We start from the raw sequence: 12,517 nt of genomic DNA, 5'->3' as shown, positions 1-12,517 counted from the left end.
CACTTTACCATGTATGCTAAAGTACACACAGCATAACTTTGAAAATAATTCACTTTCTATACACTAAATGCTTTTGTTTAGCAAATGATAATGTCTTACACAAAATACTCCTGCACATACTGCTATAATGTCTATGTGAAACTGTAAACATTATCAGTCGACTCAAAGAATTTTCTTATTCCCTTCTCCAAAATCATAGATGTTAAAAGTACTTTAGGAAAAATGAGCTTGAAGTTTAAAAAGAATGAAGAAACTGCTTCATCACTGCCATTTGGTTTCATGTCCAAGGGAAGTAACACTGTCATCTCTGAAAGGATTTTATTATACAGACTACTAAGAAAAAAAATCTCACCTCAGCATCCTTCTGTTCCAGCAGTCTGTCTGTATCTACTATTGTATCAAAGTTGGGCTTAGAATCTCTTTTCAGCTTGCTGGAAAAAAAAGAGCAAAATCTTAATAACACTACTACAAAATGAGTGTAGCGAGAAACTTTACGCAAATGCAGCACAATGCAATTATGCCTGCATCATAACTGTTAAGCCACAGTTATTTAATATGATGGTCTCTATATATGTACATGGAGAACAAAAATACAAATGACAGATTATTTTCAAAGAGGTACCTTCTCTCCTTCTGCTGGCCAGCCATTGATTCAAAGATATGTTGAGCACGGAAGTTCTCATAATGAACATCTGCTGTCACATCTTTCAGATCTTGCATGTGTGTGCTGGAATAGTGCATTTGTTTCAGTTTTAAAAAAATGTTGGCAGAAAAAGGGATAAACTGAGATTAATACTCAATAATTCCAATCCAGATGGATTTGTTTAACTACCAGCAAGTTAAACATTTTTTAAAGGTTAATTAACCATATTCATGAGTTTTATTAAATATATGTGATTATTGTTTTGTGTTCTTAAGAATTTGCTTTAAATAAAAAATTCTGATGTACATTTTATTTTATAAGGTAAGGCAGTATTACTCATATTATTTTTTAAAAATATATAATGTAAGAGAGAACTAAATATCTTGAAATCTAGGCCCTATCACAGATGTATACCTGATCAACATTTGGCGTAACCTCACAAAGTCACAGTGATTTGGGTTATCAACTGCAAAGGAATACAGAAAAAACTAAAACTGGAGAAAGTGTCAAACTTAAACTGGAGAGAGTTTTACACTTTTTTTTTTCTCATGGAAAAAGCAGAAGCGTTTAAGAGAAGATAGCCAAAACAACAATCTTAGTACAATATGGATAGAGGCTATTAATGTTACTGCAAAGTCAAAGAGAAAATGATAATGAAATGAAAAAATCATACAACTAATTCCTACTACTTAATTGTTCACCCATAATTCATATACTCATAATTGAAAACTAAACCTTTTGCTGTTCTTGTAAATTGTAAACTATATTTATCATTCACCTATACTCAGACAACAAATTATGATTTATTAATCTATAACATCAGGAATTTAAAACAAAAGCAAGGAAAAAAGTAAGCTAAAATAAGAAAAAGAAAGAAGCAAGTTGCTTACTCTCTACAATGCCCCATGGGTATGCACGGCCTCTTATTTTTTTGCCGCCAGCCTCCACCACTGTATTACAACCCACAACAGCAAATGGAACAGCAGCCTGTGGAGAAGAAGTGAAAGACTGATAAATGTGTCAAAGCTTAGGATGAAGCAAAATAAAGTTCATTGACCTATCTTTGGTTGTGGTTATAAAACACATACATCTATACTCCTGGAATTGTTTCACTGCTGATAAATACTCATGGCCCCCCTCCTCACAAAGCTTTCTATAATCATAGCAATAGACTATATGGAAAATGGCAAGCTCTGAAGCTGTAGATATGAATGAGGCAAATCAATCTCCAATGGGTCTTTAAGAACTATGGCAGACATGGGGTAACTGCCTTGTAGTCTTACACTTCTAGATCCAAAGAAGCCCCATTGCTACTTTTAGACTTGGATTTCCTAAACTATTATTGCATGCACATTTCTGAAGAAACGAACAAAAAATCTAAATAGCGAGAAATATAAATAAGTGTTTTTAAGTAAAATTGCAAATGAGGTAAGAAAATATTCAGTTAAACACTCAGTTTCCAGGAGGGCTATTTCTTTAGTTTTCCCTATCTTTCTGGTTTTTTCAGTATTATGAAACAATAAGATTTCCTTCTCTATTTTCCCTTTATTTCCATGTGGTTTACTTGACAAAATAATAACAAAAGTTTTTGACAACTTTGCTTTGGTGAATGATTCTTCCTCAAGTGAAGACTGTATATACATGAACAAATGTGCAGGGGATAGGTAGGTAGGGACAGTTTTATTGAATGATGCTCTTTGTGAAGCTATGAGGTTTAATATTTTTTTACCTGCACACAAACACACATACTCGTACCCTACACACACATATACACCACACACAAACAGCTTCACTGACCTTTAGTTCTTTATCTTGCTGCTTGAAGTCATCATCTTCATCGCTGTCACAGTCTGGAAACTCATAGATGTGAATGTCATTGTTGTCAATCTCATCTATAACCTGAAAACATGTTACATTCAGCAATTACCTCAAATCAGGAACCACAATCCACATAAATCATGTCTATGGTGTTGCCATAGGAGGTAATTTATCCTCTAACTTTCCTAGTCAGAAGAATAATACAAGAAAAATGTTTTTTGTAAAAAATTCATCAGTTCATGGTTCAGGCAACCATATATCCATCACTCACTATTAATTGACAAAAGCTTCTACGCACATAATTAATACTCCTTCATTTAATTTTTGAAAGAAAAATGTGTAAGGTTTCTTAATGTTTACATTGCAAATAATAAATTGAACAATGTTACTCAGATTCTTGTTCATTGTCTGTCTCCTGTTGGGTAGCGCAATGTCATCAATGCAGTCAAAATTGAATGTCATGGGTTCAGGTCTTGTCTCGAGCATATATTTTTTTTTTCTCTATATGTGGCACCCTTTTACAGGACTGGCTGCTTTGCCATGATATAACACAAATTCCCACGGTTTCCTGTCTCACAAACTGTTTCCTGACCACCTTTATACTGACCACAGATTAACTATTAAAAAAAATCCATGAAAATATAAGCAGATAAAAGGTAAATATACATATTAACAATATCTAAATTAGCAATAACCATAAGCAGGACACTCATAATATCTTTTTTTTTTCAGAAGTCCATAATTTTAACTATTTCTTTTTTCTTTTACTTACTCTTTGCTTCAAACGTTTCACTTCCACTTTGGTAAGCATATCAGCTTTTGCAATCAGCGGGACAATATTAACTTTATGGTGCAATTTCTTCATCATGGTAATATCAGCTGGCTTTAATCTGTTGAGTAAAAGAACCAAACAAAAGTGCTGCTTTAAAATGAGTAACTTTTGCAACCAACTTAAAAAAACAAATTTCATGACAGCAATAGAAGCTGCAACTCCGCCTGGAAACCCCCGGGTAACCTGCCAGTCTAAGCTCAGATGAAGGAGGAGGGTTGGGCGTGGGGCTAGTAACCCCACCCTGTAAAACTGCCATGCTACAGAAACCGCAAATGCAATACAAGCACAAAGAGAGACTGGATAGGCAGATCCCTCTTTGGAAGGGCCTATGATGCATGTTGACGTAAGCCCTCGGCAACTCAGCTTGCCGATCCATCTTCTCATGGCCAAGGCAAAAACTAGGATAGGGACCTGGAACATCAGAACCCTATACGAGAGAGGAAAATCAGCTCAGGTAGCCCAGGAAATTAAGGTCAACAGATGTCTGCGCCACATCCTCAACATCAGATTGCCAGAGAAGATCTCAAATACAGACCTGTGGGAGAGAACAAACCAAAAACCAGCCAGTCAAGACATCAAGCAATTGAAGTGGGACTGGATTGGTCACACCTTGCGAGAGCTAGTTGACAATTCAAGAAGACAAACTCTGGGATGGAACCCACAGGGGAGGAGCAGGGTTGGGAGACAAAGACAGACATGGAGGAGATCGGTCCATAGTGAGGCGGAGGCAGCTGGCATGACATGGTCCCAACTGGAAAGGGACGCCCAGGACTGGATCCAATGGCATGGTGTAGTTGTGCCCCTATGTTCTACTGGGGGTGAATAGGAACAAGAAGAAGACAAGAAGAATAGAAGCTGCATTTGAAAGGATAGAGTCCAAGACCAAAGGTGTGGACTAAATTAGAATGATGTCAACATAAATCTTAAAATGCAACATCTGATAAAAGCTGATCCCACAATGAACTCAAGAATACTTCCATACTGAATTTTAACTTCAAACCATTTTTTTTAAATTTGTTTTATGCTGCAAGACCTAGAAACATTCAACATTTTGCTACCATAAAAATACTTCTAAGCATGACACAAGTCAATCCTGGGTTAAGACGTACACAGGTATACAGTTCTTAAAATGCATATTTTCAATGTATTTACGCGCATAATCGTGCATAAATCATTTCCCCACCAGCAAAGACCGCAGACATCCATATGCAGCCAGATGCCCATTCATGTACATCTACAAATGCAGGCGGGTGCACACACAGGCACCCATGTTGTCAAAACCAAAACTTCTGGCCTTGTTCATGTTGTGTACATTGAAAGTGCGGAGCCTCCTTCCCATCCGAAAACTGCTGTATACCGTCTCTTGAGGCATTTGAGATGTGCTCAGCTGTTAGCAGTTGATTTTTATTTCATTGCTGTTTGGTATTCATTTTCATTATTCATCATTTTCTGTATTATTGTTAAAATTTAGAACACTTGATTTTAAACAGGATGCCTTCATCATTATTATTTTTGTACCATTACATGCAGAGAGACACACATAAACATGCAGAAAATATAGTCAATGTGCACATAATTCACTGACCCATGGCCATATGGAGAAATGAAGTAAAGACAGCAATGAACACGGTTGTCGACAATGTTTCGGCGATTTAATCCAGTCTCATCTTGATAGTACTGTTGAAATTGCTGGTCTACATAATCCACCACTGACTTCCAACTGTGAAATGTACAGCAAAATATTATTCATTCAAAATGTTTAACAAAAATCATTGCTCATGTAAAGAAAACCAATAAATATTTTCTTGGAACACATAACATAGTACAAACATATCTTTCTCTCAGGGAAGTGGGGGAGAAGGTTTCCATGCTATGGGTTTCATAATCTTCATTTACAGACAAAAGTGAAACAAGTGAGCTTTCCCTTTTAGGCCTAACATTTTCAAAGGCCATTTTGGTCTCACAGCTGTTGTACTATGTTCACCTTTCCTTAAGTTTGTATGCAAAGGGAGACCCCCAACCAACTCCAACCACAGGCATACAGGACTTCCTCTCTGTTCCTACAAAAGTGCCATCCCTGAACTTTTATTTTTTATCAGCGCAATGCAACTGAAGTAATCACTGAGGTCTAGCATTTTAGTTTCTCCTTTATCAGAATGCGTTAGTGTCACAAACCTTTCCTCTGCATTGACAGCATCATTGAAACCTGGAGTGTCAACAATGGTCAACTTGACTCTTACACCTTTCTCCTCAATCTCCAACTGCTTCTTTTCAATAGCCACAGTTCTGTGAACTAGTTCTGCACAGTCCCCATAAGTTGGTTGCATATCAACAGACATAGTTTACAACCAGTGATATACAATATGGTGAATAGTAGTCATGCAAGAAGCATTTTGATAAAGATGTGGTCTCTGCATCAACAGTTTTAAATTCAGCCCAATCAAAATGAACTTTTTTAGTCTAATTTGAATAATTATAAATATAGATTCTTAGAATGATCAAAAGGAACCTAGTCCCAAATAACTTTAATTTGCACTTGGCTTTGCCTCTATTCTTTTCACCATCTTTTGTTTTTGGGGTTTTTTTTTTTTTTTGGTTTGTTTAGTCGACTACATACCTTCTACAGAAGGTATTTTCCGATCTTTATACAGTTCTGTCAAGAAAAGACTGTTAATGAGGGTTGATTTCCCAAGCCCAGATTCTCCTGCAACAAATTCACGACAAAAAGAATGAAATAAACAAGTAAAAAATAATCAATGTCTGCAAATGATAGAAAAATCACTGTTAGTGTAGAAATGTGACAGAAGTGGTTAATGACCTGAAGCGTTCGATTAGTGTTGGTGTTGCCTTGGTGCTGACACTAGTAATTATTGATTAATCAGTTTTATGATCATGTACTCACCAACCACCATGAGTGTGAAGTCAAAACCACGACGCACAGCTTTTCTGTGCACCTGGTCTGGTAAGGTGGCAAATCCAATGTATTCATCTTCATCCTGAAACAAAGCCACAAAGAACACATCCATCAAGGCAGGGATAGAAATTTAAGTATTTTAACAGAAGCCATGCATTCTCAGCAGAGAATTTTCAGAAATCTAGCATTTGCATCCACATGTCATCTCTCGTTCTCACACACACAAAATTTCCAAACACAGACATAAACAAACACACAAAAGTGTGGGTATAATAAACAGAGTGAAAAAATGCAAATCAAAATATGCATGACTCTTTTACATGATATGAACCTGCTTGGCAAAACATCTGGTGTGTGCTTGTAGATTTATTTGTTTGACATTACCCTTAGTGATTTTACTATGACCTCAGTACTGCCTTTTGTATTTCCTGTGAATTATAAATAAGCCTTTTTGGAGGGTGGTGGTTTACATAAGAAATATAGTGAAAAGCTTTAAACCATATGTGTTTCCCACTACACTGATTACCTCCAAGCTTTATGTGGTGAAATATATACTACTGTTCTAAAGGACAGCTAGATATATAAGTTGCTCTCTCCCTTTTATTCCTAAAAGTTTCAAAGGCTTTGGTGGTTTCACTGTTGTTCTATGTTTAAATCTCAAATACAAAGTTGCTCACCAATTGAAGCAAAATTGTATGAATAAATACAACTTTCAAAATGGTGATTATACAGAATAAGTACAAACTGAAAGCTCCTGACAGCTCAAATCGGTCTGCTAAGGTTACACATAAATCAAACAAGAATTAAGTATAATGGATAGAAATAAAAGTAATAAAATGAAAACCTTTTTTTAATGGTTATCTACATTTCATGGTAGAATGCATTGAAAGCTATCCAGATTGTGTTCACACTCATCTCCACCCCCCCACCCCGGACTATCATCCTTCAGTTGACTCTTTCCTAGACTCTGCATGACAGCTGTGTGCATATACGAACCGCTTCCCTCTTAATCTTAACAAAATGCCTCAATTGCAAAGATTTACGAGCATATTAATAAACATGTGCAATTTCTTGCTGACAGCGTAAACAGAACTGCCAGGTGCGGCAATGCCGACTCCCCTTCCCCCTCACACACATCTTCTTTTCGGGGGATTAATTTATATACAGGCACCTTTAGAAAATGGAAAGGTTAGAGAGTAGCCCTGCATTGTAGAGTTGAAAACGTGAAAAGGCTGCCTTAAAAGCTGTTTGAGCCTGCTTTAAACAAGTTTCAGAACAAACAGTTTACATCGCAAAGACGGGCCACAGGTCAAATACTTCACTATAGCCGCCGGTAATGTGCATCAAATGCGGCCTCTGTGAACCCTCGATCCAAAGACCCTCTACGAATAGCTGTCGATCGTCCCTACTCCAGCCGCCATATGGCCCATATCCATCACACCACCGCCAATCTCACCTCCCGCCCCACCTCGTCACCGAGACACTGCATGTAATTTCAAAACGTTTCATTTCAAAGAAAATTAATAGTTGTACTTGTTAATTAAAATAGACTAACAACTACTGTGGGCACGTGTAACTCGCCCAAACTATCGATCATGTAAGGTGTGCCAAATATAAATAGCGCTATAAGTCCAGCACAGGAAGACTGCATGTTTAATCTCCCGTGTTCCCTGTTGGTCAATAAACAAAATTATGCTTAAAACATTTATTTTTCTTCGATCTTGTTTTTCAAAAAAGTGTTGATTTTTAAGTATCCAGCATTTCCTAATTTCACAACAGAATGTACGTGACAGACGTATACATCGACCAGTCGACCACGAACTTGTATTACTGGACTGCTGGCAGACTATTTCCCCCCCCCCCCCCCATAAAACGAGGCATGATACTACAAAGCTTCCGGTTTAGTCACATTCTTTGTTTAGGCTCGCCGAGACTAACAGCGGAGAACTTCTCAAGCGTTGGTCTCGGCAGACAGACAGCAGTCCACGTCCATTATTCGACTGTTTCGCGGAGGCAAAGGTCAGTGTGCACTGGACAGGCGCCTTGAACTTGCTCTGTCCAGTTGTTGTTGATTTTGGAAGGAAAGTGTTTCCACCACGCGGTGATATCGCACTATGAGGGTGGGGGATTTTTTTTTTTAGGGAGGGGGTCGATCGCTGTCATGTGATGCCGCCGGTGTTGTCTATTTTGTTTGTGTTGTTTTCCTGTTAGTGATTAGGTCTACCGAGTCTAATTTTTACTTTTTTTAGTCTTGATTTTAGAGGGTTTGATGTCTCTTTCCTGTGGGTGTATATAATTACTCTTTTTATCCAGTTATATCTTTTGTCTAGAGTTTGGGTGGCTAAATTTTTACTACTGATGCACTTAGTGAAAGTGTATTGTGCCACAGTTTTTTTGTGAGTTGCGGCAGCTATTAAAGTTTAGTGCCAGTCTATATTTGTCTAAAAAATTCTTTAGTTTTTCCAGGTTGGGGCGGAACAGGATAAAGCGTAGATCGCTGAGGAAAAGACTTGGCTAGCTAAACAGGTCGAAACATCAAATCTAGAGCTCACATTTCTAACCCGAGGTCAGCACGAAACGCCTGCTGTCGAGGCATTTAAGTGCACAGCGCTTACCTTTTTTTTTTTTACTATACCTCCTCCTCTCCTCCAACCACCAACACCACCAGTCCACAACCATCCTGGTTTCTTTTCACTCGGCTGAGCTTCTAGGTTTGTAAAACTTTCATCCACACTTAACAATTTAAAATGATAGAAAAGAATAACAACAAAGAAAATGCAAACCAAATGCGTCTGCGATACAGCTGCCCCTCCAAGCTAAGCCAGTGTTAATCCAGCCCAGCTAAGAACAACAATAATCAATTCTAAACGAAGTGTGCAGGTGTGTGTGCATGTGATAGAGAGCGCTGGCATGTTTGTGTTCGGGCATGTGTACTTGTTTCAGCATACTAACGACTGTATAGTGTGAGGGAGTGACTGAGCTAGCGAGGATCGGCCGCTGACGTCATGCATGTATGTAGGCAGGTTGCTGGTGGTAGCGCCCTCGTAAGATCTTTCTTCCCGGAAGCATCACGATGTTTTCCGGCAGAACATCTTTAAAGTGACCTTCATCTGATCAGCCATCGTGATCCAAATTCAGGCAACTGTTAATATATGTTTTTATCCCGTTATGCCTTTCTAACCGGTGTTTAATTTTTTTGTGTCTCGCAAAAAGATTGGGGATTCAGATGGATCCGTAATATTGTCTTTCTTCCGCAAAACCTTCCTTTTTCCTGACTCTTGGAACTTCAAACACTCTGGGGCCCATCACACTTTTATGTTTTAAGTTACATGTATTTAAAAAATCCAGAGACTGTAGGAAAAAACGTTTTACCCCTTTTAGTACATTTCAAATGAAAGTGGTTTCTAAATTTTTTTTTTTACAATTTTATTTAATGGTTGTAAGAAGGTAGGGAGTAGCGTCTTTCGCCAACCCTTCCCTTCCTGTGTATGACATGATTCCCCCTCCACTATGTTCACAGCAACAGGTCCAGGCCATGTCTCAGAGAGAGAGAGAGAAAAAAAAAATCTGATTGAAAACAGACGGCTACTGTGTCAGCACAAAGAACGTCTATCGTTAAGATTTTAGCCAAGACATGGCAATCTTGATTCCGGTCAGCCATCATTCTCTCTCTCCAAATATAGGTCCTGCTCGCTCGCTCAGGTGACTTACATGGTGCTTTAATGCGCGCGCGCACACACACACAGGCATGCACTTCACATAACCCCATACTCACAAGAACCCCGCTGTGTGTGAACGGCACAGATCGACAGAGCCCCTTCAACTGATTTGAATAGGAACGGTCGGAATAAAGTGCCGACGCTGTACTGACCTAGTTTTAATTGCAAAATGCTGTAACTCCTCTTTTAAAAAAAAATACTACTGGTTGCGGTTGTGGTATAATGAATGTGGTTGATTTGCTGATAAAATCTTCAATATACATGACTAGTGTGAATGCAAAAATACTTTCATTGCAGCTTATCACGTGACACACACGGACAGAGAATGCCACTCAACCTTCACACCATTTTTAAAGGTGCGACAAAAAGCAAACTGCCCATCAACAGCTGACATTTTATGAAGGTCAGTCAGACCCATCCCGCCCCTGGATGGAGGGTGGGGATGAGGGAGGCAAAGGCTGCTCTCGGAAGCGACTTTCACAGAAAGCAACAGGGTTGTGCCCGTCCTGCGATTTGCGTTATGACCTTTGACGACACCAAGTCCATTGCTCCGCTAGCCAACCTTTCCTGCTCCACTCTCTGGTTTTTGCATGCTCGTTTGCAGAGATGTTAAAGTTTTTCTTGCAAACCTTATTTTTTAACGGCATTCATATTTAACAGAATACAGCGAGGGGGTGGGTACACGTGTGAAGTAACAGCCACTGCCCCCTTCGTAAGGGAAAGAACTTGCATTAATCCCACGGTTCTATTCCAGGGTTCAATCCTTACTTCGTGAGGGCTACGAACTTTGTGGCGATGTAAATTCGTGGTGGCTTTGAAGCAGTATTTCCCGGTTTGATTTTGAAACCATGATGCCATGGTCACATTCGTTGACAAAGCCTTCCCTCCCTCCTTCTCTTCCTCCCACAGATGATTTGACTTTAAAGTTTGTTGCGGTGGCTTGGATCTGAGCGTGCTAAACGGAAAGCTTTTTCAAGTTCTTCAACCGGATATTGTTAAACATGCGACTATGACAGACTTTTATGGGACGATCATAACAATGGTATGTAAATCAACAATGCCTACTAAAAAGAAGACTCTTAAAGACTTTTTAATCTTGAGAGAAAAAAAACCCAGACAATTGTTTCCTGGAGTCCATCAATGAACAGTTTAAATACTGGGAATGTTAAAATTTGTGGGAAATTAATACTTCATTTCTACGCTTTGAGAAAAACAAGGAAATTACAAACAAATTTTTGCCAAACAAGTTTCATGTCAGATTAGTTAAAATGATAACTATAAGGAGGCGATGATGAAAGCTATAAAGGCAATATTAATGAATGTACTCAAGAAAGCGAGAATTTAGAGGACGGGTGAAGTTCACTTCTTGTGAGAACCCAGCACGCCGTCTGCGTGAGAAAATCTGCCACTGAACACACGGGGTGTCGGGTGCACAGCAGTTTTTATTATTGCTATCATCCTTGACTGGCCATTCGTGACTTTTGAGTGCCATAAACAGCTTTTGAGAGGTGGAGAGTAAAAAACTGGCGGTTGAAAAACAAAGACTTCTCTGTTAACGGCAGTTTGATACAGGTGTACGCGAAAATATATATCGTCTTCGTTAGCAACACTATCCGGTATATGTATACACCCATAATACACGGAAGAGTTCTTTCATCGTCTGTCTTTTAGCCCTGGTTGGCCGTAGATATTAACTGTTGCCAACTTTCTCGGTTCTCCACCCTTCACTAGTATGTACTCAAAGAGAGGCCAGAACATTTGAATGTACACTGCACAATGTTAATTTTTGTACTTCATGTGCGCGCGTGCGTGTGTGTGTGTGAGAGAGCCTCTTGGTAAAGCACATGGACATGACATTAAAAAATATGCTGCTTCCCTTCATCTTTTAAAGTGTGCGTGTGTGTGTTTGTGTGTGTGCGCGCGAAATGTCCGTGTGTGCATGTAACCTATTGATACATAGTCTGTAGGTAATAGGATCTCACTGCTGCAAGAGGAATTACAACAGGAAAATCTCCCTTTTCCCGTCCCACAATCCCTTTTCCTCCCGTTTCAGTGCTTTCTCGCAATTTCGTTTTTATCTCCAGCGCCCCCACGTTCAATCTGTCCTTCCTTTATCCCTCCTCAACAAGGCGGCGCTTCATATTCTTTCTGCTACTCAAGCTGTCAGAAACAGAACCTGAACACTCGGTGAACCGGGTACAGCAGGCAAGAAGACCATCTTTTTATTCACGGGGTGCGTAACTGAGAACGCCTTTAATTATCTGCCTGCAGGGCTATAAGGTCTGAGCGAAGCCGACTGTGAAAGGAACAGTTCCCTCCGGCGTCCCCCTTATGTTGGAAATAAAGAATATTGTTGGTACGGAAAGTGCCGCCAATAAAGCTATATTTAGTAACAGCTGAGTTGTTGCTAAAATCAAACGCAACTGTTTTACAGGGAGGGTGATGTAGTGGTCTTTACCCAACAGACAGCCGGCCTCTCTTTTGTTTTTAGTTCCTGCAAAGTCAAATCCAAGCCACACACACCAGTTTGGAGACTAATAAATATTGCTTTGTTGTATTAATCCGCCAGCTAATGTTTAGCTTAATTTTTT

At 39.1% G+C, this 12,517-nt stretch overlaps 1 protein-coding gene across 2 annotated transcripts in view; it reads right to left on the bottom strand.

The window, feature by feature from the left end:
* Positions 1 to 12,517, bottom strand: part of LOC112562299 (septin-2-like) — a 37,316-nt gene that overhangs the window by 5,662 nt on the left and 19,137 nt on the right. For both annotated transcript variants that reach the window (XM_025235465.1, XM_025235464.1), the window contains 10 exons: positions 6,196 to 6,289; positions 5,911 to 5,997; positions 5,469 to 5,592; positions 4,879 to 5,013; positions 3,234 to 3,351; positions 2,441 to 2,542; positions 1,534 to 1,630; positions 1,058 to 1,109; positions 623 to 727; positions 353 to 431 (listed from right to left, as the gene is read on the bottom strand). In XM_025235465.1, coding sequence (XP_025091250.1) covers positions 353 to 431; positions 623 to 727; positions 1,058 to 1,109; positions 1,534 to 1,630; positions 2,441 to 2,542; positions 3,234 to 3,351; positions 4,879 to 5,013; positions 5,469 to 5,592; positions 5,911 to 5,997; positions 6,196 to 6,289 — 993 coding nt within the window. The remainder of the gene's footprint in view (positions 1 to 352; positions 432 to 622; positions 728 to 1,057; positions 1,110 to 1,533; positions 1,631 to 2,440; positions 2,543 to 3,233; positions 3,352 to 4,878; positions 5,014 to 5,468; positions 5,593 to 5,910; positions 5,998 to 6,195; positions 6,290 to 12,517) is intronic.

The sequence above is a fragment of the Pomacea canaliculata genome, linkage group LG4, assembly GCF_003073045.1.
Source record: "Pomacea canaliculata isolate SZHN2017 linkage group LG4, ASM307304v1, whole genome shotgun sequence".
Taxonomy (NCBI): Eukaryota; Metazoa; Mollusca; class Gastropoda; order Architaenioglossa; family Ampullariidae; genus Pomacea; species Pomacea canaliculata.
The sequence above is the reverse complement of the archived record's forward strand: the minus strand, read 5'-3'. Positions and strand labels throughout refer to the sequence as shown.